The 25,685-nt window shown below is 34.2% G+C and overlaps 1 protein-coding gene across 4 annotated transcripts in view; it reads left to right on the top strand.

The window, feature by feature from the left end:
* The window catches only part of SMAD4 (SMAD family member 4), a 63,985-nt gene that overhangs the window by 28,139 nt on the left and 10,161 nt on the right, over positions 1-25,685 (top strand). For 3 of the 4 annotated variants that reach the window (XM_074205288.1, XM_074205290.1, XM_074205289.1), the window contains 3 exons: positions 15,704-15,887; positions 16,738-16,906; positions 24,920-25,058. In XM_074205288.1, coding sequence (XP_074061389.1) covers positions 15,704-15,887; positions 16,738-16,906; positions 24,920-25,058 — 492 coding nt within the window. Of the gene's footprint in view, positions 1-15,703; positions 15,888-16,737; positions 16,907-24,919; positions 25,059-25,559; positions 25,672-25,685 lie in introns of all 4 variants that reach the window. The other variant, XR_012472224.1, reaches the window with a different exon arrangement.

Genomic DNA, 25,685 nt, shown 5'->3' with positions numbered 1-25,685 from the left:
TGTTTATCTACAGTTAACCTATTCATCATTTCTTACAGCACAGTAATATTCCATCTATCATATACTACAATTTGTTTAACCATCCTTCACATGATAGAAATTCTCTTAATTTCTGGTTCTTTTTTTTTTTAATTTTTATTAAAGATATTTGAGTTTTACAATTTTCCCCCAATCTTGCTTCTCTCCCCCCCACCCCCACCCCACAGATAGCACTCCTTCAGTCTTTACTTTGTTTCCATGTTGTGCCTTGATCCAAATTGGGTGTGATGAGAGAGAAATCATATCCTTAAAGAGAACAGAATTCTCAGAGGTAACTAACCAGATCAAACAATAAGACATCTGGTTTTTTTTTCCCCCCTGAGTTAAAGGGAATAGTCCTTGTACTTTGTTCAAACTCCACAGCTCCTTATCTGGATACAGATGGTACTCTCCTTTGCAGACAACCTAAAATTGTTCCCAATTGTTGCGCTGATGGAATGAGCAAGTCCTTCAAGGTTGAACATCACCCCCATGTTGCTGTTAGGGTGTACAGTGTTTTTCTGGTTCTGCTCATCTCACTCAGCATCAGTTCATGCAAATCCCTCCAGGTTTTGCTGAAATCCTGTCTCTCCTGGTTTCTAATAGAACAATAGTGTTCCATGACATACATATACCACAGTTTGCTAAACCATTCCCCAAATGAAGGACATTTACTGGATTTCCAGTTCTTTGCCACCACAAACAGGGCTGCTATAAATATTTTTGTACAAGTAATGTTTTTACCCTTTTTCCTCATCTCTTCAGGGTATAGACCCAGTAGTGGTATTTCAGGGTCAAAGGGTATGCACATTTTTGTTGCCCTTTGGGCATAGTTCCAGATAGCTCTCCAGAAGGGTTGGATGAGTTCACAGCTCCACCAACAGTGTAATAGTGGTTCTTTTTTTTTATTAAAGATTTTATTTGAGTTTTACAATTTTCTCCCCAATCTTACTTCCCTCCCACCCCCACAGAAAGCAATCTATCAGTCTTTACTTTGTTTCCATGTTGTACATTGATCCAAATTGAGTGTGATGAGAGAGAAATCATATCCTTAAGGAAGAAACAAAAAGTATAAGAGATAACAAGATCAGATAATAAGATGTCTGTTTTTTTTTCTAAATTAAAGGGAATAGTCCTTGAACTTTGTTCAAACTCCACAACTCTTTATCTGGATACAGATGGTATTCTCTATTGCAGACAGCCCAAAATTATCCCTGATTGTTGCACTGATGGAATAAGCAAGTCCATCAAGGTTGATCATCACCCCCATGTTGCTTTTAGGGTATATAATGTTTTTCTGGTTCTGCTCATCTCACTCAGCATCAGTTCATGCAAATCCCTCCAGGTTTCCCTGAATTCTCATCCCTCCTGGTTTCTAATAGAACAATAGTGTTCCATGACATACATATACCACAGTTTGCTAAGCCATTCCCCAATTGAAGGACATTTACTTGATTTCCAATTCTTTGCCACCACAAACAGGGCTGCTATAAATATTTTTGTATGAATGATGTTTTTACCCTTATTCATCATCTCTTCAGGGTATAGACCCAATAGTGGTATTGCTGGATCAAAGGGTATGTACATTTTTTATTGCTCTTTGGGTGTAGTTCCAAATTTCTCTCGAGAAAGGTTGGATGAGTTCACAGCTCCAGCAACAGTGTAATAGATTTCCCACAACCCTTCCAACAATGATCATTATCCTTTCTGGTCATATTGGCCAGTCTGAGAGATGTGAGGCCTCAGAGAAGCTTTAATTTGCATTTCTCTAATAATTAATGATTTAGAGCAATTTTTTATATGGCTATGGATTTCTTTGATCTCCTCATCTGTAAATTGCCTTTGCATATCCTTTGACCATTTGCCAATTGGGGAATGGCTTTTTTTTTTAAAATATGACTCAGTTCTCTGTATATTTTAGAAATGAGTCCTTTGTCAGAATCATTAGTTGTGAAGATTGTTTCCCAGTTTACTACATTTCTTTTGATCTTGGTTACAGTGGTTTTATCTGTGCAAAAGCTTTTTAATTTAATGTAATCGATAATTTCTAGTTCTTAATACCACTGCATTTTAGACTGCATGTTTTGACATGATCTGATATGATCATATATGACTATTGATAGTGTGAATTTCTCCCTCTGAAAAAATTATTGTGTCTCCTTTACCCCTTTACTGATAAGACTTAAGTTTTCTATTTTAGAAATGATAACCTTTCAGAGAAAGTTACTGCAAAGATTTCTCCCTCCCACTCCGAATTTCATGCTTTTCTTCTAATTTTACCTTTTTAGAACTTTTTTATTTTATGTAATTAAAATTCTTCATTTTATCCCCATGAACCATTTCATCTCTTGTTTGGGCATGATTTCTTCTAACTATAGATCTGATTGTTAATTTCTTATCTGCTCTGTTAATTAGTTTATGATGTCAGCCTTTTGTCTAAATCATATACCTATTTGGAGCTTATCTTTTATGCGGTATGAGATGTTGGTAGTTATTTGGTTAATTGTTAGACTGCTTTCTACTTTTCCAAATAGTTTTTGTTAAATAGTAAATTCTTGCTCAGTAGCTGATATCTTTGACTTTTTTTAACACTAAACTACTGTGCTTGTTTGTTTCTATATATTGTGTTCCTGTTCTGTTTCATTGATTGATCAATCATTCAGATTGTTTTGCTGGTTATGGCTTTGTAGTATAGTTTGAAATCTATTAACTTCTAGTCTCCCTTCTTCCTCCTCCTTTTTTCCCTTTAATTTACTTGATATTCTTTTTATTATGTCATCTCATCAGAGAGATAATGAAGGTATTTACATGGCACAGTGACTGGGTACAGAGTCAAAAAAGGCCTGAGTTTAAATATAGCCTTAGTCACTATATGACTCTGGGCAAGTCATTTAACTTCTGTTTATCTCAACTTTAAAATAGGGATAATAATAGCAGATACCTCAAAGTGTTGTAAGGATCAAATGAAGATAATATAAAATGCTTAGCACAGTTACTGGTTATATAAATGACACCCCCCCCCCCCATTTGTTCCTCCAGATGAATTTTGTCATTTTTTTCTATTTCTATAAAATAATCTCTTGGTAGTTTGAATGAATCTGAGCAAGTAAATTAATTTAGGTAATGTTTTATTTTTTTTACTGTCTTGTCCTGCAGATGAGCAATTTATATTTCTCCAATTATTTACATGTCTTTGTGTAAAGGATATTCTTAATTGTACACAAATTGTTCCTCTGTGTTTTAAGGTATTGACTCCCACATATTTAATACTATCTTTTTGTGTAATTTAAATATAGTTTCTCTTAGATTTGTATGGGTTTATTTTAAAATCTGCAACTTAACTAATTTAGTTTTGTAGGCTTCTCTAAATAAATCATTTTATCAACTGTAAGAAGTGATAATTTTGTTTCCTTATTGACTACTTTTCCTTCCATTCCTTTTTTTTATCTTTTTTTTTGGCAAGCCGGTGGGGGTTATGTGACTTGTCCAAGGTCACACAGCTAGGTAATTATTAAGTGTCTGAGGTTGGATTTGAACTCAGGTACTCCTGACTCCAAGGCCAGTGCTCTACCCACTACGCCACCTAGCTGCCCCCCCTTTTTAATCTTAATGATATAACTAGCATTTCTGTCACAGTATTTTGAATAGTAATGGTGATACTGGATACCTTTGCTTTACTGCTAATCTTATTAGAAAGGCCTCAAGCATATTCTTATTATACATAATTCTGACTAATTTAGTTAGACATGACATGCCATTTTAAGGAAAGCTCTATTTCTACTCTTTTCTAGTGTTTTTAACAGGAATAGATGTTTTGTTACAGCCTTTTTTTGCATCTGTTGATAAAATCATTTATTTATTTATTTTTAGTTTTATATTTTTTGGTTAATCTAGTTTTTCCAGTATAGAAGCAACTCTTCATTCCTAGTATAAATCTAGGTTGATTGATCCAGATGAGAGCTATTCAGATGTTATTCACTACTTCTTACTTTGCTTCCTTGTTGTGTAGACTTCTTCTTGGGTACCCCATTTATAGAGTTTTCCTCATTTTTTTCCTTTCCTACTTCTTCTGATTATATTTCTCTTCCCACCCTTTTCATCTTTTAAAATCATTAATTAGACTGTCTCTCTGTCTTTGACTTAGCAACCCTTACCCCTACCATGATGTTAGCATATGTCAGGTTTTCATCATAACTCTATTATTTTCATCAGGAATACTAAGAAATCCTTAATTTCAGGAAACATTATTTCCCCCCCATAAGTTTATATTCAATTTGACTTGGCAAATTATACTTAATCTGTAGGCTCATATCCTTTGACTTCTGGAATTTTGTAAACCAAAGTTGTTGCTCTTTTAGAGTGGTATTGGCTAAATTATGTAATATTGACTGTAGCTTCTTGGTACTTGAATTCTTTCCTTTGATCTGGATCTGGAAGCTCTGGATTTTGGCTGTAATATTCCTCAAAGTGTTTTGGAGTTCGTTTCAAAAGAGAATTGGTTAAAGCTTTTCAATTCTATTTTGTCCTCTACTTCAAAGATATCAGGGCTTTCTTTATTTTGCTGCTTTTTTTATGATAGCTAAACTCTTTATTTTAGTCATGGTGTTTAGATAGTCTGATGAATTTTTTTAATTGTTTTTTGTTTTTGCAAGGCAGTGGGGTTAAGTGATTTGCCCAAGGTCACACAGCTAGGTAATATTAAGTGTCTGAGGCCATATTTGAACTCAGGTCCTCCTGACTCCAAGTCTAGTGCTCTATCCACTGTGTTACCTAATTGCTCTAGATTGATGAATTATTAAGTGTATGAGGCCAGATTTGAAATCAGGTACTCCTGACTCCAGGGCCGGTGCTCTATCTACTGTGCCACCTAGCTGCCCCTAGATTGATGAATCTTAATAGATTTTTTTCCAGGTTTTGGTTTGTCTCTTTTTGCTATGTTATACCTAACATTTTCTACTTCTTTTTTTTTCAACTGTGTCTTTATTGTTTCATAGATTCATTAGCTTCCATTTGAACCATTCTAATTTTCAGGGAGTCGTTTCCTTTGGTAAAGTTTTTTACCTCTTGTTTCAAGTTGTTTCACATTTGTCTTTGGTTGCTATTATTTCTTTTCTCTCCTCTATTGTGCTCATTCGTTTTTGTAAAACTTTTTTTTGGGGGGGGGGTTTAAGGCAGTGGCGTTAAGTGACTTGCCCAAGGCCACACAGCTAGGTAATTATTAGGTGTTTAAGGCTGGATTTGAACTCAGGTCATCCTAAATCTGGAGCCATTGCTTTCTCCACTGCGCCACCTAGCTTCCCTGTAAAAGATTTTTTAAAAAAAACTTATCTTCCCAGAATTCTGGGATTTTTCTTTGAGATTTTGTTGTAATTTTTGAGTCATTCTCTTCTTCTGGGTTTATTTATTTAGTTTCCTTGTTGCCCTAATAGCTTTGCAGTGGAGTTTTTTATTTGTTCATGTTTCCAGCTTCTTGACTTTCAAATTTATATTAAGACTGAACTCTCCATTCTGTGAGGAATTCTGGGCTGAGCTTTGTCTTGCTGCTTACCTACAAGCTTTGTTTTCTAAAAGTGATATCATAAAGAGTCCAGCTAGGTGGCACAGTGGATAGAGCACCAGTCCTGAAGTCAGAAGAACCTGAGTTCAAATCCAACCTCAGACACTTAATCCTTACTATATGATCTTAGGCAAGTCACTCAACCCCATTGCCCCACAGAGGGCAAATTCTCCCCTCTTGGTCTGGAGTTCTGCTAGTTCCTTACCCAGGTTTGAGGTTTTCAATTTGTCTCTGGTGGCAAGTTTTAGGATACAGTTGCTGGACTTGACCACTGTTAAACTTTGAGAAAGCTCTTCAGCTTCACAATGATGGAACTGCAGGCTTCCCTTTGATCTGGGATTCCTGTGCTAGTTATTACCTTGAAGGCTAAATCCTGAGATAGAGAAGAGAACTTTTGGCACTAGATCCACACAGCTATCATTTGCTTCTAAACTTGTGCCTTGCTCAATGTACAGTTAAGGTTCACAACTAAGATCATTCCTTTCTACCACTTGAGGTATAGGTCTTCAGTCCACCCTGATCTATGTGTCCTTAGTAGTGGCCATCAAAAATAGCTGCCATGTGGCACCTGTTCTACTCTATTAACTAGTTTAAGATCCTCTGTGATCTTTGCCCCTTTGGTACCCAGTCTCATTCCCTTTTGATTTACTTCATGATTTGTATGACATACTCCTGGTCAAATCTCATCCCCAGTGTTTGCAGAACCCTCTGTCAGTCTCCCTATATAATATATAATTCTATATATTTGAGAATATTGAAGTACAGGAGTTAAGCTGTCCTTGATATTCTGCCATCTTGACTGCCTCCTAAATTGTTTGCTAGAATGATTGGACCATTTTCTGGCTCCTCCAACTATTATTTTATACTAATGATATTAGTTATAATATTTTCCATTACTTCCCTCTCTCACAAAATCTTTACCATTTATGGATATAGGTGACACCTCAGAGTTATTTTTTTTCTATAATTTTGGTGACTTGGAGCATTCTTTCCTAAGACTTTTCCTAAGACTGCATTTGAAATTCACCTGGTCCTGTTTGTTGACTGTTTAATTCTTAAGGAAATAATTGTGTAATTTTCCTAGTATCACACCATCCCTGAATTTCTGGTGTAAACCCAAGCTGATCATAGTGAATAAACACTTAAACAATATTGCTACATCATTGCTAATATTTTATAACATATTTTTATGTTAGTATTCATTTGTGATATCAGTTTATAGTTTTAGGGTTTCCTCCCCTTTCCATGGTTTGAGTAGCAAGACCATATCTATCTCAGAAGGAGTTTTAGTTACAAGTATCTTCCATTTTTTGTTTTGCAAGCAATTTATGTAATGTAGGAATTACTTGTTATTATTATTTTTTTTTTAGGTTTTTGCAAGGCAAATGGGGTTAAGTGGCTTGCCCAAGGCCACACAGCTAGGTAATTATTAAGTGTCTGAGACCGGATTTGAACCCAGGTACTCCTGACGCCAGGGCTGGTGCTTTATCCACTGTGCCACCTAGCCGCCCCAGAAATTACTTGTTCTTTAAGGATTAACATGATTCAATTGCAAGAATTTTCTCTTTTCCTTCTAGAGCTCATTTATGACATTCATCTTTTTTCCTGATACTGGATTGTTTTCATTTTCTATTTCTGTTATTCTTGGTATTTTACATGTTTGTCAACATTCATTTTCTTTATGTTTCCAGGCTTAATTAGCATGTAAATGAGTGTATAATGATCTTATATTTTCTATTGTTTCTTCATGTATTGTATTCATTTTATTTTAGTAATTTGGTTTTCCTTTTTTATGTACAACTTTATCCAAATAATTTATTTTTTGAGTTTTCAAAAATCTACTTTTAAAAAATTAAGTAAATAAGTAGTTTTTTATTTACTTCTACTTTGATTTTTCATAGTTTCTATTTTTTGTGTTTATCAAGGGAAGTCTTGTGTTTCAAGGCTTTTTAAAAAATTACATGTTAAATTCATTAAACTGTGCTTTCTTGTAGTAAAAAGCATTTAGAGATAAATTTTCTCCTAAAAATATTTTTTGGCTGTATTCCAAAAAAGATTTGATTTTGTTTTCTAATTATTGTTTTCATTGTTAATCTTTTTTATTGTGTCTGTTTCTTATTCATTGATTCATTCATTCTTTAGGCTTATGTTTTAGTTTGAATCCTTTCTTCAGATTTCCCTTATGAATGATTTTTATTATATTGTAGTCTGTAAAGACTTCTTAATTTTTTTTTGCTTTATTCTAAGATATGTGACCAGATTTTTGAAAGGTACTGTGAAAGGTTGAGAAATGTGCATATTCTTTAAATGCTCATTCAGTACTCATCAAATGTTTGTCATATCTGATTTCATTAAAATTTTATTTAGGTCCTTTATATTCTTGTTTATCTTCTTTTAGATTTTTCTAGGTCTGAAAACAGCACATTGAGGTCACCAGCATGTGGGGGTTTTTCCCCCTGCCTCTTTTTCCCTGTAGTTCATATAATGTTTAAGTACATAGGTGTTATGACATTTAGAACTTCTATGGTTAGTATTAATACCGTACTTTGATCCCTTTAAACATTATGTAATTTCTCTGTCTAACTCTATAACAGCAACAATTTTCCCATTTAGTTTCCTATTCCATGAGCAAATTCATCCATTCACATTTACAGTTTTTATTGTTTGGATCTAATTTTTTTCCTCCAGGATAACTTCATAATGTAGTGAAAAAGTCACCAAAAATTGACTCATTGATAGTACAATTAATGGCTAATGACCTTTTCTCAATTTTCATCCCTTTTAACCTCTCTGCAGCCTTTCACACTAGTGATCATCCTCTTGTTATACTGCTCTAGATACCCTCTAGGTATATACCCTCTATATATACCCTCTTGGTTCTTTTCCCACCTGTGTCCTTTTCTGTATCTTTTGCTGGTTCTTTATCTAGGCCATGACAGCTTACCATGAATATACTCAAAAGTTCTGACCCAGGCTCTCCTCTTTTATTCCTCTCTACTATTTTGTTAGTTACTTCAGCTCTAAAATATTTAGTTATCTCTGTGCATATAATTTATAGCTCTATTTCTCCAACCCTACCCTCTTTCTCTTGAACTAGGTATCTTATAGAAATGTCAGACTCAGTATGTTCAAAATAAAGCTCATTGTCTTTCTGAAACTTTGTAACATCATTTTACTGTTGAGGCCTCCTCAATTCTCACAGTCACCCAGGCTTAAACTTAAGACTGTCATTCATTATTCCTTACTCTCATCTCTCCCCAACCTCCATATCAAATCAGTTATGTGTTCTATCTCTACAGTATCTCCTTTATAAGCCTCTCCTTTGACGCTGCCATCATCCTGAGATAGGCCCTCATCATCTTAAGGATGGACTCAGATTATGTTTTCTATTTCAAAGTTTCTCTCAGTTCCAGTTCTTCATCCATGCAGCTATCAGGATCCATGGTGTTCAGAAACCTTCATAACTAGTTCATAATTTAGTTAACTTTCTGATCCTTTTTGTATTTTATTCTCCTCCATGTACTCCAAGACCCAGTGTCCCTGGAATTCATGCTCTTTCTCAAATAAGACCTTTCTCAAATAAGACCCTTCTCAAACAAGTGTACTTTCTCTGACTGTCTTCTGTGCCTGGAATTTTCTCCCTTTTCAGCATCTCCTGGCTTCCATTAAGTCTCATATAAAATCTACTTGTTGCAGCTCTGAAACCCTTTAATTCTAGTGCCTTCCTTCTGAGGTTATCTCTAAATTATCCTACATATCTTTTTTTTTTTTGCCCAAGGTCACATAGGTGACCTATTAAGTGTCTGAGGCTGTATTGGAGCTCAGATCCTCCTGACTACGTGGCCAGTATTCTATCCATTGTGCCACGTAACTGCCCCCTTTCCTGTCTATATCTTAATAGTACATGGTTGTTTTCATGTTCTCTCTTCCCAGCTAACTACCCACCCTCTTTATTTTATCAGGCTAGGAACCGTTTTTGCCTTTCTTTTTATGCTCAGCCTTTAGTACTATGCCTGGCAGATAGTAGTTGTTTAATTGTTATTTATTGACTTAACCCTGGAGTCAGAGAAATTGGATTGAAATACTTTCTATGACACTATCTTTATGATGTGGAAGTCATTTAATCTCTCTGGACCTCAATTTCCTTATCTGTAGAACAGAGTTGGATTAGTTTGCTTTTGAGGTCCCTTGTAGCTCTAGATCCGTGTTATGCAAAGAGGATATGTCTTCTTTCAGTGTGAAGGGGAGAAAGGAAATGAATTCCCTCCTTTAATAGTCTGAACTATGTAATCTCAATTCTCTTCCTCTTCTTTTTATCATTGAGTCTTGACTTGGCTTTTTCTTTTTTAATACTCCTTTCATTCTCTGCTGCCCATAAATGTGCCTTTGTCTCCCTCATTCAATCCTTCCATCCTTCCTTAACTGTACTTGCATATCTCTTCTGTCCTTTGTAGCTAAGCATCTCAAAAAGACCATTTATAGTAGGTACCTCCACTTTCTCCTCTTCCTGTACTTCAACCCAGCAGTCTTGACTTCTGAACTTAGTTCTTTGAAACTTCTCTCACTAAAATTACCAGTAATCTCTTAGTTGCTAAATCCGATGACTTTTTTCTCAGCTTTTATGCTCCATGACCTCACTGAAGTCTTTGAAACTGCTAATCACTTTCTCCTCCTTGATATTTTTCTTCATTCTAGGGTTTTTGAACATCATTCTTTCTTGTTTGGCCTTCCTCTCTGACTACACTTTTTCTGTCTCCTTTGCTAAATCTTCCAGATCACAACTCTCTAACCATAGTTGTCCTTTAGTATTCTTTCCTGGGTCCTCTTCTCTACTCCCTCTGTACATACACTTCACTTGTTGATCTCCTTAGCTTCCATGGATTTAGTTACCATCTTTTTATTGAAGATTCTTAAGTCTACCTTTCTTGGTCCAAACCTTGCTGACTTCTAATCTTGAATCTCTAACTACTTTTTATCTTTTCATCTTGGATGTCCCATAGACATCTAAAACTAAGCATATCCAAGACTGAACTTTTCTTTTCCTAAGCCTTTACCTGTCCACCTATCCACCTCCTTTCCATCTTACTGTAAAAGGCAAATTTCTTCCCACTCTCTCAGGCTTACAACTTGGAAGTCATCCTTGACTTGTTACTATCTCTCTTTCCTACCCAACCTCAAACCCCTCATATTCAGTCTGTTTCCAAGTTTCATTCTTGTAATATCTTGCAAATATGGTACCCTTCTCTCCTCTACACTGCCACTGTTCTAGTGCAAGCCCTTCTTGCTTTATGCATAATTACTGCAGTAGCTTGCTGGTGAGACTGTTTGCCCCTATTCGTTCTCATCCCAGTTTATTATCCATTTAGTCACTAAAATGATTTCCCTAATAGTTCAGGTTTGATCATGTCATCCCCACTATTTCGTGAGCTCTAGTGACTCCCTGTGACCTCCAGGATCAAATACAAAACTTTCTGTTTGGCATTCTAATTCCTTCATAACCTAACTCCTCCATCCTTTACTGGTTGTTTTGTTTTGTTTTGTTTTTTAGGCTTTTGCAAGGCAAATGGGGTTAAATGGCTTGCCCAAGGCCACACAGCTAGGTAATTATTAAGTGTCTGAGACCGGATTTGAACCCAGGTACTCCCGACTCCAGGGCTGGTGCTTTACCCACTCCACTACCTAGCCACCCCCATCCTTTACTGTTTTTTCCACCTATTTCTCTCATGTACTCTTCAGTATAGTGACATTGGCCTTCAGGTTGTCCCATGAATAAGGCATTTTATCTTTTAATTCTGAGCATTTGCTCTGGCTGTCCTGCATGCCTGCAATAATACTTTCCTTCTTCATTCTGCTCATTGATGTCTCTGACTTCCTTTAAGTCCCAAACAAAAATTCCATTTTTTACAGGAAACCTTTCCCAACCCCTCTCAATTTTAGTGCCTTCCTCTTTTTAATTATTTTCTGTTAATTCTATGTATAGCTTTTTTTGGTATACATTGATTTACGTATCGTCTCCTCTATTAGATTGTGAGCTTCTTGAAAGCAAAGACTATCTGCTTTTTTTTGGTGTCCTTAGTGTTTAGCACAAGAAATCTAATAGGCACTTAATAAATGTTTGTTAATTCATTTTGCTTTTAAAGATGTCTTACCCAATTCTTACAGCCTATTGAACTCAGCTCTTCTGTCCTGCTTGCACTATTCCTTCACAATTATTTCTAACTTTGATCAGTTAAGAATAAAGTTCATGAGATTATTTCTCCTTTACTTTCCCCTTTCATTTCCCCCATGATTCATTCTTTCCTCTTCCTCTTTAATCTTTTCCTAGTATATATCTTTTCCCTCTCCTTTTTTTCTTAAAATCAAATTAAGTTAAAAACATAAAACACAACCAGACATTTTGTTTTTGTTCCCTCTGACTCTTGAAGATGATAAGATTATGAAGGAATAATAATCTCTTCTCTTTTTTGTAGGGTATAAGAATTCATCACTTTTTACTCTCAGTTGCTTTTTTAGATTTCTCTTATTTTCTGAACATGCATTTTACTTTTCAGCTTTTATCCCCCAATAAAAATGTTTCAAAGTCATCATTCTTTTAGAGAAATCTATTTTTTCTCTTAATTATAATTGAAGAAAAAATTAGCCTTGGTTTCAGGATTTTTCTTTTCCATTTAGATATATTTCTTATTCCAAACGTTATATGTACTGTATAATCTTGTGTTATTCTTGTGTGTGTGTGTGTGTGTGTGTGTGTGTGTTATTCTTAAATGTAGTTACTTCGTGCTTATATATGTGCACATATTTTCTATATAATCTTGTATTTTTTCACTATATATAGTTCTTTTTTTAGTTTTTAGTGTTTTTTGGGTGTTTTTTTTTTTTTTTGCAAGGCAATGGGGTTAAGTGGCTTGCCCAAGGCCACACAGCTAGGCAATTATTAAGTGTCTGAGGCTAGATTTGAACTCAGGTACTCCTGACTCCAGGGCCAATGCTCTATCCACTGCACCACCTAGCTGCCCCCTATATTGTTCTTTTGACTGCTTGTATTTTTTTTTCATGTATTTGAAAGTTCTGGAGTTTGACTCTACCATTTCTGATTTTGTTAAACTTGGGAGTTTCCTTCAAATGACTTTGTGATTATGAACAGTTTTCTTTTATGGTATCCAGGTTTTTTTTTATTTTAGTCACATTTCTTAGGGAACTCAGTGATTTTAAAATTCTTTACTAGGCAACTCATTCTAATTTTTTCAGACCTTCACTTCGTTGTAATATTTTCTTTTGTTGAATTTTTTAGTTTTCTTTTCTCCATTCTGTTTTATAGGCTGATCACTATTTGGGTGGAATTTTCCATCTTTATCAGTTGCATACTTATTTCCTTCTGGAATTTTAGCTTTGTGCTCTCTTAACCCATAATTTTACTTCTGTATGTATATATCATAACCTTCTCTGCCAGAGAGATTGGGAAAGTTTCCACATCCCTTGTCTGTGTTTCTCTGTCTTCTCTCCACCCCCACTTCCATCCCACTTTCCCTCCTCTTCTGTTATCTCTGAATTTGCCAACATTATTGTCACTCAGTGAAGGACTTGGGGAGAGCTGCTGTCAATGAACTCATTTTTAGGACTAGAATGAGACAACGAATAATCCTGGTCAACAAGAGCTTTTTGACTCTGTCTTTTCAACATTCTTACTCTTTGAAACACCAACATAGCAAATTGTCTTACTAGGATTCTAGTAGCTATGTTCTGTCCCACCCTCCTTAGTTCTAGGGTAGAGGATGAACATTCCCTCTCTCCCTCCCTCCACCGTAATTATGATCTAGCAAACCCTAGCTTTTTTATTGTCCTGTGAACATGATATTCCTCTCTATTATTCCTTATCTTATCATTGACTGACCTATCCCTAGAATACTCTCTCTCTCTCCCTTTTCATCTTTGTCTTATTGTCTCTGACTTTTTTCAGGACTCAACTCAAATGTCATCTGGGAAGATTGTCCTAGAATGTATTCCTTTCCTTTTAAAATCTTTAGCTTCCTTCAAGGTCTTTCAGGTGCCATTAATTAATTTTTTAAAATTTCTGTTTATCCTTAGTTGTTAGAATTCTTCTGAAATTATTTTGCATTATTTTTATATACTTTATATTTATTAAATTTTTTCAGATTGTATTTTCCCAATTAGAACATAAACTCTTTGAGGGGAAGGCATTGATTGTTTGTTTTTGATCTTGCATTCTGTGTACTTTACACAGTGAAGATATTTGAATTGAATTGAATTGTGTTATAAATAAACTCAAATGCTGGCAAATTATAAAGCTCTGTAAAATCCAATAGATTACTAAAACTAAGTCTAAAGTACTACAGCATTCTAATCCGTTCCTTTGAAGTTTGTGATAGTGAGATTTAACCTATAGGTATCACATTTTTCTGAGAAATGGCTGCTCCATTTTGGCATAGGATGAAATTTATTCCTTCCTGCAAAGAATACACCTCACATTAGGGAAAAAAGTCAGTTCAACTGCAGATATGACCAGTGAGGAGAACCTGACTTAAAAGTTCATCTGAGGCTTTGGGTTTAGTTTTAAGATTATAAGTCAATAGCATGATACTATTATAAAGTAAAGCTAACTGTTATAGACTAATAGAAGAAGAGGGTATTCAAGAATAAGACCAATGGTAGTACTTCTTTGTCCCTGGTTAGTTTACATATGAATTATAATCAATTATAGGTTTCACATTTTAAAAAGAATATTTTCAAACTTGAGTGTCTCCATAGGAAGATAGTTAGCATACAAAAGGGACAAAAACCATGTTATATGAAGATCAGTTGAACAACTTAAGCTGGAGCGGTTTTAGAGAAAGAGTCATTATGTTGGATAGGAGACTTAATACTTAGGCAATAGTATGCCAGAACCAGAAGAGACCTAGTTCCTTGTAGTTGAACCCTCATAAAAAAGGAAATACAACATGGAGAAACTAGGTCACTTTTCTAAGAACATATAGCCAACAAGCAACATTGTTAGGATCTAATTCCAGGTTCTCCAATGACAAATCACTTTGTTTCAATAGCTATAGCAGATATAGTATCTATTAGATAGAAGAATTAGTCTTTCTCTCTTTGATTCTAGAAAGAATAATAGATTCCATATTGCAAAGAGGTAGATTTCAGCTTAATATAAGGAAGGATTTTCTAATAATGATGTAATGAACTTCTCAGTGATATTGTTGCAACATTATTCAAGTATTTCTTGAGATTACTGATCTTGGATGTTGACAATTGGGGAGGGATTTGACTAGACATCTTAGAAGACTTTTTCCATCTTACTCATTTCAGTGCCTTCTAGCAATTAACAGATTTCTCAGTTAACTGAGTTTAAATAGGAATTCCAGTAAAGGCATGACCATAACTTTGCATTTAACAACTAAGTAACCTTTAGGATCTCCCAACATTATTGCCAATTGACAAACTTTTTAAAAATGTCAATTTTTCATTTATTAATCTAAATGGAGGCAAGAAAGGATAGATCATCTGTAGTTTTGTTGGTTTGTTTTTTAGGAGTTTGATTCATTCCTGAAGGTGGAGAATGATTATAGTATTCCATGTTAAAATTAAATGAGGTATAAAAAAAGCCATCTTGAAACAAGAACAGATTCAAGTTTAGAATACTTAGACTTGGTTTATTCTAAGAAATATTTTCAGGGTCTACTTACTAAAAGAGGGTTGAAAAACACTTGGATATAATCATTTGGTATTATTATGAAAAAATACATGTTTTTCTTCCTTACAGTTTAGGCACATTAGTTATTAAGTTACTTAACATCTAGAGATAGGGACTTCAGTCTTCTCTGTTTTTCATAGCTTATTAGAGCAACAGGTACAGTGCTCTATAAATGGTGACTACTAATAGTTTTATAAAGTCATGCTTGTCTGAAAAGTTAAATTTTTTGTTAACAATCTCAAAGACTAAAAATGTCTACTGTTCTGTGCACTGCTGATTCATTCCTTTGAATGGATTTTTATAGTGGTCCAGAATCCCTCAGAAAGTTTTAGTTGTAATTACTTCATGGATGTGAAGTCGTTCCAATATCTCCTTTGTCCATGTACATATTTTTTTCTTGTATTTCCTTTCTTCTATAGCTCCTGAATATTGGTGTTCAATTGCTTACTTTGAAATGGATGTTCAGGTAGGAGAGACATTTAAAGTTCCTTCAAGCTGCCCAATTGTTACTGTCGATGGATATGTGGACCCATCAGGAGGAGACCGATTTTGCTTGGGTCAGCTCTCCAACGTTCACAGAACTGAAGCCATTGAGAGAGCAAGGTAACATGGCAAAAATGTATGTGAATATGTGGGCGGAGTAAGATTTGATCTTGTTTTTTTTATAAGGTATACCTTCCTATGTAGATTATATGGACTTTTATGTAGTGAGTTAGGTATCAGGGAAATGATCTTTAAAATTTTTTTGCAATTTTCTGTCATTAAGGTGGCTAAATAATTTGCAATTTTAGAGTTTTATAGATTAAATTAAGTGATGGGATATGACGTATGAAGAGTTCGAAAGACATAATTTCTGGGTAATTGATAATTTTATTAATTATAAAAAGTGAATAATTAATGAAAGATGGTTATTTGACTTTTTTCTCTAAACCAAAGGCCTCTTGACACTTATATACCCTTGTAAGAATGGGTATTCCCAATAAATGTCAATCAACTCTAATTGGTTAACAATCAAAAAGTGAATATTATAATAAGAAATGAACATATTTTAAAGAGGGAGAGGAGACAGGGTTTTGATTATGTCATTCTTACTGCCTGCCTTATGTCCTTCCCCTTCCCCCCAATTCACCTGGATTAGATTAAATTTTCTTTGTAAAGTTTTTCTAGTTGTTTGGGATAACAATTCCACTTAGATGAGATGGTCTGGTTGGTAAAGTTTTGGAAAAGGTCAGTAATGTTCTTCAAAGGCTGGCTGAATTAACCCATAGGGGTTTTATTTCTGAATGAGGAAATAGAAGGGGGAAGAAATCGTAATTTCAGTTATTAATTGGTTATGAGACAAATAATCTTTTCTCAGGGATAAAAGAAGCATTAATTAAAAATATGTTAGAAGAAAATTTTGGTAAAATGTGTAAATACATTAAAATTTAATTTAATTTTCCCTTTTTTTAAGGTTGCACATAGGCAAGGGTGTACAGTTGGAATGTAAAGGTGAAGGTGATGTTTGGGTTAGATGCCTCAGTGATCATGCAGTGTTTGTGCAGAGTTACTACTTAGACAGAGAAGCTGGACGAGCCCCCGGAGATGCTGTTCATAAGATTTATCCAAGTGCATATATAAAGGTTGGTATTTTAAATTTGTAGAATGTCTTGCTTTTTACAACTGTTTATTACCATTCATAAGAATTTGGGGTAGATGAAAAGTGAAATGTTTTTGTGCCTAATTGTAATAAATATGGAATTAAGAATTTTGTAGAAATGTGGAATTAAGATTTTTGTAGAACCATGAACTAATTTACCTAGTGACTATTTTTTTTTTCAGTTAGCAGACCCTCTTATCAGAGGAGCTTTTATAAAATTTTTACTATAGTGTAATATGAAAAATTGTTTCTTTTATCATAAAAGTATTTTAGTGCAGTGGAATCTCACAAATTCAAGTTATATATTTAATTATATTTACAAAAATTATATTTACAAAAATAATTATATTTACAAAAATTATATTTACAAAAATAAAAACACTTATATGTGCTCCTCATTGAATAAAAAAAAAATTAAAAATGTCTTCCTCTGTATCTTATGAGTAGTAAGAATTCAATTTAAAAGGAATAGCCTTTCAAACCTAGGGGTCAAAAAATTAAAAATTCCTTCAATATGTCTTCAGCTTCTAGGTCCATTCATTCTTGTTAATTAAAGAAATTTTATATTTGAAATAATTTTTTTGTAACATTGGTTTTATAAATTACTTGTTTTCACTAACTTGCATATTAGAACCTTATTGACTTATAGTATGCCTTCCACATAAAAGAATGGCAATTTAATAATTTGCATTTTTAGCATATTAGTTTGGCTTTCTCTTGCTTGTGATCATTTTTATGAATTTAGTGAGGTTTTACTATATGTTGATTGACAATGATTACCTTTAGTTTCTGGGAACTTACTTGGGATACCATCAAACATGTCTTGTTTAGAAAATGTAGTCCTTAACAAGCTATACTCCCACTCCCAAGTCATACTTGTAAGTTATTCATTCCATTAAAATTGGTAGTTTATTTAATGATGAACCATTTCTGAAATAATTAAATTTTGTATATTAAGGTTTAATTGATATGACCTGTTCTTGAGTTGCCAAAAAAGAAAAAAACTTTTTTTTAAATCTTTTAGCAGGGGTATTATACTTGAATACATGGAGTGGGACACTTTGTCTAAAGACAAAACAGATATCTGATGAGCCCTGTAACCAACCACTTTTACAGTGACCCTAAGCTTTCATGGTTAGCAGTGAATAAATTTTAATAAGTATTTCATTATGTTTATAAAGAGCACCCCATTTCATCTGGTTTATTAGACATTTTTATAACTGGCAAAAAATCCCTATACTTCACCAAATTTGTATTTAATACTTTCTTCATTTTATTAGCCAAAATAAAAAAGCAAGGACATTTTATTTGTTAATAATCTTTGGGCAGGAGAACTTAAGGTATATTTATAGAGAACAGCATCCATATTGCCCAATAATTTAAATAAACAAATCTTCATTTGTTTCACAGAGAGGCAAAGTAGTGTAATGAATAGTGAAGTGGTTTTGAAACCAGGAAGACCTAGGTGAAAGTGTTACCTTTTAAGAATACTTTGTCCATGGGGGCAGCTAGGTGGCACAGTGGATAGAGCACTGGCCTTGGAGTTAGGAGTAGCTGAGTTAAAATCTGGCCTCAAACACTTAATAATTACCTAGCTGTGTGGCCTTGGGCAAGCCACTTAACCCTATTACCTTGCAAAAAAAAAATACTGTGTCCATGAGCAAATCACCTAATCTCTTAGTGTTCTAGGCAACTCCAAGACTATAGATAGCAAGGAAAGTGATAAGATGCATTGATTAGATTTTTCCTTCCTTTCTTTTAATAATGAATTGTTCTTGAGCACATGGGGGCTTGTTTGGGAGGGATTATGGTGTATTGAAAAGAGTACCAGATTTGAAATTGGAGTTGCAAAACAGACACTTAGAAATATCACTTAGTTGTGGTCTGGCTTTGACTCACATACTTTTTCTGCCACCTCCTTCATCTAAATGAAAATATTTCTTTTCTTTCCTATCCTAGAGCACTTTAGATTCTTCATTTTCTGGTATCACACCTTACTTTGTAATATACTTGTATATGTATTTGTCTTTTCTACATCCAACAGAATTCAGCTTCCTTAAGGGTAGGGGTTGTTATCTTTTTATATTGAATCTCCAATAATTATCCAGTATCTTGTGCATAGTAGGCAGTAAAGAAATGTTTGAATCCATTTGGATCATATCTTCATATCTCCGGCATAGGCCTTTACACCTTCCAACAACATTATTTTATTTTAAATTCATTTTTTTACTTGAAGGTTTTTTTAAATTAGTGTTCACATTCTAATTTTATGAAAACATTATCATAAATATTTATTACTAGACTGTTTTTGTAAATACATACTAAAATCAAACACTGAGTTCATCATTGGCAATATTTAAGAAGCCCTTAACTTATGACAGAGATGGTTACTTTTATCCATATCTCAGAGCTGACTAGAAACATTTTTGAACAAAGGAAGTTAAATGAAGTTGCCTATTAACTCAAATCTCCTTGGTATTTTTGGCCCCATGACAACATGTATTTAACATCAGTTATTCTAAATTGTTCTAAATTACAACTAAAAATTCAGAATTAAGGGATCTGGCATTTTATTGATGTCTTTAATAATATGTTCCAATATTTGCAGATGGAATCCATTATGATATAATAGATGAATCAAAATTTGACAGCAGAGTGAACAACTAACATTTCCCCAGCATTATAGTTGGGAAGAATTGTCAGACTTTGGATTTGAAGTCTTTAAGTTCAAAAATAACTTTTGTAAGAGAAAAACACTGCTGAGATTCTTGATTTTCAACACTCGAGGCAACAAATTTTATCATCATAGACTTGTATGTTATTACTATCATAGTAGCAGCATGGTAAAATCATCTTTGTTATTTTTATTGTCTCTACAAGGGGTTTTGGATCAACATAGTTTAGTTCTTGAAATTTATTAAGTTTTACTGCCCCTCATTTTAACTAAATTCACATTTTAATTGGGGGAGAAAAAACTAGTGTTTATTATGACCACTCAGAAGTCCATTAGCAGAAGGTATCCGTTAACATCTTGGATACTTCTTTCTAGCATTGTAGAGGTCTATAATCTAATTCTTATTCTTCATGTTGAGTTCAGCTTACACAATATTCATCATGCTTCATTATCACATCTTTGAATCATGGTTGATCAGTGATTTGATCAGAACTTTGAGGCTTTCAATGATGTTACTTTTATGTTGTATAAATTATTCTACTTATGCTTAATTTCTAGTTTTTGGTTGCATCGAAAAGAGATGCTATATTTTCATACTATGTCTTTTCCCTCTTTTTTAAAATGTCTTTGAGGTTATTGTCTAGTAGTGGTTCTCATTAGGTCAAAGGGTTAAGAACAGCTTAGTAACTTTTTTCAAATAGTTCCAAATTCCTTTCCAGAATATCAGATTCATATGCTACTAGCGGTACATCAGTGTATCTGTTTTACATTTTACATTTCTAACATTTCTGATTTTTATTTTTTATTGTTGACTTTGCTGATAAGATGAACAAAGGGTGGAGTCTGAAAATTTCTTTAATTTGCATTTCTCAAATTATTATTGATTTGGGACACTTTTTCCATTGAAAAAATTGGGCCAAAAATATAAAAATAGCTCTTTTTGTGGTGGCAAAGAATTGGAATTTGAGGAGCTACTCATCAATTGAGGAAGGGCTAAACAAGTTGTGGTATGTGAATGTAATGTACTACTATTCTATAAGAAATAATGAGCAGGCAGATTTCAGAAAAAGCTGTAAAACTTAAATAAACTGATACTGAGTGAAGTAAGCTGATCTGGAGCCCATTGTACACAGTGATAGCAACACTGAATGATAATCAGCTGTGATAAACTTATTAGCTCATCTCAGCAATAGTGATCAAAGATAATTGAGAATGACTCATAATGGAAAATACTATATCTGGAGAGAGAACTATGAAATCATAATGCAGATTAAAGCATACTGTTTTCACCTTTTTTGTTTTTTATGATTTTTTCTTTTGTTCCATTTCTTCTTTTATAACATGACTAAATTTGAAAATATGTTCAACTTGATTGCAGAGGGATACTATCAGATTGTTTGCTGTCTTGAGAGAGGAGGAAAGGAAAGGAGGGAGAAATGAATGTTGAAAACTTTCTTTACATGTAACTGGAAAAAAATACTATTAAGATTTTTTAAAAAACAGAATAGTGCTGCCTGTGCCTATCCTTTGCTTTAAAGGGGAATGGCTATTCAAGATTTGAATTAATTCCTTACATATCTTGGAAATGAGACACTTAGCTGATAAACCTGCCACAAAGATATTTTTACCAGTTAGCTATATTCCTTCTAATCTTAACTAAATTGGTTTTGTTTGTGTAAACATTTAAAATTTTATGAAATCCAAACCATCCATTTTATCTTCTGTGATCCTTTCTTTTCCTTTGTTTGGTCACAGACTGTTTCCCTATCCATAGTTCCCAGATAATTTCTCCCTTGTACTTCTAAATCAGTTACTGTATCCAGATCATGTATTCTTTGGATGGTTACCTTGGAATATGATGAAAATTGTTAGTCTAAACCTAATTTTTACTAGACTTCTTATTTAATTTTTTTTCTATTAATCTTATCCTGGTAGATGAGATTTGAATTTATTTGACTTGTTTGCTTCTGTAAATTGTATACTGTAAATTGTATATTCATTCCATTGTTGAGCTTCTTTTTTAAAAAAACAATTTCAACTCATTTTGATTACTGCTTTGTAATATAGTTTGAAATCTGGTACTGCTTCGGCTGCTTCCTTCCCACTTTTTCTCATTATTTCCCTTGAGATTCTTGACCATTTGTTCTTCAGATAAATTTCATTATTTTTTTCTAGTTCTGTAAAGTAATCCTGTGGTTCGATATAGCATTGAATAAGTAAATTAATTCAGTTAATAATTTTGACATTTTTATTATATTATATGGTCTGTTGATTGAATAAGATAATATTTTGTAAATACTTAGAATAGTTCTTAGAATATAGCAGACACAGTATAAATTCTTCTAACTAGCAATTCATGTTTTTCTAATTATTCTGATCTGTAAATGGCCCTTGTTATTTGTACTTGTATAGTTCTTAGGTGACTCTTGGTAAATGGGTGCTCAAGAGGTGTTTGTTACTTTCTCATGAATGCATGTCCACTTCACATTGCTCTTTGGCTCTGATTTGGATTTCTTTCTCTTCAGCAGAGCAACCTTTCACTCTGAAAGCTCTCTGTCCCTCTGGTGCTGTCCTCAGTTTGAGCTCTTCCTCCTACCCAGACAGTGTTGTTTCTAAATTCCTCTCTGGGCTTTGATCCTGACTTTCTGAACCTGCCCTTCCTCTCCCCTCAATCTTCCTTTTATGCTTTGTTTTTTTGCATTAGAATGTAAGCTGTGAAATATCAGGGACTGACTTTTTACGTGTATATGTATTCCCAGGGCTTTCAGAGTGCCTGAAACATAGTAAAGACTCAATAGATGCTTGTGGGCTTGACTAATTGATCTCTCTCTTTTTGACTGCTTACAGTATTTTTTCTTTGACCCAGAAGTTCTGGATTTGAACTCCCATGTTCTAGGAGTTTCTGTTTTGGGATTTTTTTTTTCCCAGAGAGTTAATTGGAGGATTTAAAATTTTTTTATAATTTTATCAGACATTTTTTCTTTGGCAGGGAGGAAAAAAGAAAACAAAAATTTTAGTAACAAATATACAGTCAAATAAAAATAAGTTCCATTTTTGCTTATTTCCAAAAAAAAATGTGTCTTATTCTGCATATTTTCTCTGTCTCCCTTCTGTCATCATGAAGGCATTAGTTTTATCATCAGTCTTTGAAAATTATGGTTGATTTCCATTTTGATTGTTGGATTCTTTCTATTTTCACTTTTTCATTTTGTTCTAATAGGTCTGGGTAGTTTTGTCTATAATTTTTTGAAATATTCAAGTTTTTTGGTTGGAGGTTTTTCTTTTTGGTAATGGCTTTCATGTAACTCAGTGATTTCAATAATTTCTCTCCTTGATCTGTTTTCTGGGATAATTACTTTTGATGAGTTTCTTAGATTTCCTTCTTTTTTTAAACTTTTGACTTTCATGTTTCCTATTGAGACCTTGTGTTCTATTTGGTCCGTTTTAAATTTTCAAAGCATCTGTTGATAAGATTTTTTAATCTCTTGAGTAAATGAATAAAATATTTCTCAAGCAATTAGTATGTGCAAATCACTGTGCTAAGCACTGGAGATATGAATAGAAAAATTGAGATTGTTCCTTTTCTTTAGGGACTCGCATGCTAATGGGGGAGACAGCACATGGGTAGTTTCAGTGCAAGTGAGATGGAAACGTCCCAGTCCTGAGGATAGAGCAGCAAAGCATATCTTTATCTTTAATATCATTTCCACTGATAAAATCCTTTCATTTACTGATGTGAAGCTTTTTGACAGTGCCAACTATCTCGGTGTTAAGAACTTTCCTTTCTGGCTTTAGCAGCTGTTGCTATTGTTCCTCCAGGAGCAGTGGCTGGACTGTATCTCCCTAGGGATTGCTGTTCAGGGTGATGGTAAAGGTCATTGAGCTGGAGGCATTACTGTTCTCAGAGCAACTAGGTTCAGAGTCCTTGTTTGTCTCCATCAAAATCTGAGAGAAGATGGTGGACAGGGTGGGTGGGATGGTTTCACTTACCTGGAACATGCTGCTTCTTGTACTGTGTTAATTCTCTTTCTGTGTCTTTACGCCATAGTTTTCATTTCTTTTCCTCTAGCATTCTTATTTATATCTTTTCTTTTTTTTCTTTGTTCTTTTTTAAAAATTTTTTTTTAAACTTGATTAATTTCTTCTAGGTTTTTGAATTTGGCTTTTTGGCCAAGCTGGGTTTTTTTGTTTGTTTTGTTTTTGCTTTGCACATGGGTGTTTTGGAATTGAATTTATCTTCTGAATTTGTCTTTTAGATATCCCTGGAAATATATAAAGCTCATTCATTGAGGAATTATTTTTTTAAATGTAGGGTTGATAACTGCTAGAAGAAATGTCATGATTTTTGTATTATTTGAAATAATGCTGCTATGGGTTTTTTTGTATTGTTATCTTTTTTTTTTTTTTTAAAGATTACAAAGGCAGCTTGAGTCAGGGAACCATAAACTTTCAATGGTCCCTAAGTGGAACCCATCTGCCGATATGGAATATAGGGTCCTAATCTCTGTTGGTTCTAGACAACATAACTGTCGACTTTCCTTTGGGTAGAGTATCAGTAGACAATCCAGTTTCTTATTTCCAGGTACGACAAACAGAACTGTAGGTCTATCTTTGTTTCTGAGGTACTGCATTTATACACCTGCTTAGTGGTCTGAGGTCTAGCACTGCTGGCCTCTCTCCCTACTCTAGACCTCAGGAGGTGGAATCTATGATGGTGCTGCTCTGATCAGAGAGAGCCTAGGAATTAATTACATCTGAGTTCTTTGTATCAGCCTGTTCTGTGTTTCCTGCTCTGGTCACCTGCTTTATGATCTTAGGCTGGAAAAATGGTCCACTGTGATTTTTCTCCTTCAATTTCCTGATCATATTCTTGGACTGGTGCTTGTCTTTGTGGGAATAGTTATGGGGAAAACTAGGCTAGACTGCTTCTAACTGCTCTTTTTATTGGTCTTGCTGAGTATATTTTCTAATACTGCTAAGGAGGAATCAAGAGGAAAGGGGGAGACATATTTTTCCTTCCCTCCCTCTATTCCTCTTATTGTAGGCACACCCAAATAAAAACAGTTAAAGCAGTCAGAGCTAATTCAAAGGTGGAAACATGTATGCATACACACACACATGCAAATGAGAATTAAGGGCCACCATCTTTCCCAAGTTTTACCCAGTTTTTCAAGATAAAAGACTAAATATAGCTTCTCTGTATTATGTTTCAAACAATTAGGGCTACAAATTTGAGTTGGGATATAGAAAGGATAAATTAAGCTTTAATTTATACCTTTTTTGCTATTTTTAATAATGCAAAATTTATACTTTTTTGAAAAGGTATTTGATTTACGCCAGTGCCATCGTCAGATGCAACAACAAGCTGCCACTGCACAAGCTGCAGCAGCTGCTCAGGCCGCAGCAGTAGCAGGAAATATTCCTGGACCAGGATCAGTAGGTGGAATAGCCCCTGCCATCAGTAAGTAACCTTTTGATTTGCCCTTAAAAAAAAAAGGCTAATGCTTAGTAGCCTGTCTTCATAAACTCAGCCTGTAAATTCTTATAAGTATTTATTTTTCTTATTGGGATTATAGTACTTAAGGAAATTAACATTGAGTTTGTTTACAAATCTCTTAGATGGTAACTGAATTTTTCCTTAATTTCAAGAGGAGAGTGGGGTCAAAGTAGTAAAGGTTACTATGCTATATATTACATTGACCTTGTTTTACTCCCTGCTTCCTGCCAAACCAGACCAGAGGCTCTAGCAGGGTGGGCTGCAATTTTTTACTTTAGCAGGAAAGCAGAACCTGATTTCAGAATCGGGCACCTCTCAGGGATTTTTCATTGTTAAGTTATTCTAAGCATGGAGATAAAACTGAGTGAGGGTGGTATTTGATAACGTGTAGAACTTTTTTTTAATTTTAGGGTAAAATTGAACTGTGTGCCAGGTTTCACACTGATGGGGAATTTTTTACTGCAGAGTTAAACTGCTGACTATAGACTTTTATGATGGAAACACGTGGCACCATCTTCCACGTCTGAAGGCATAACTAGTGATTCATTCAACCCCTGTTCTTAACCTCTTCAGTGTGGTAAGCAAATCACA

The sequence above is a fragment of the Macrotis lagotis genome, chromosome X, assembly GCF_037893015.1.
Source record: "Macrotis lagotis isolate mMagLag1 chromosome X, bilby.v1.9.chrom.fasta, whole genome shotgun sequence".
Classification (NCBI taxonomy): Eukaryota; Metazoa; Chordata; class Mammalia; order Peramelemorphia; family Peramelidae; genus Macrotis; species Macrotis lagotis.
This window is presented reverse-complemented; position numbering and strand designations above follow the sequence as displayed.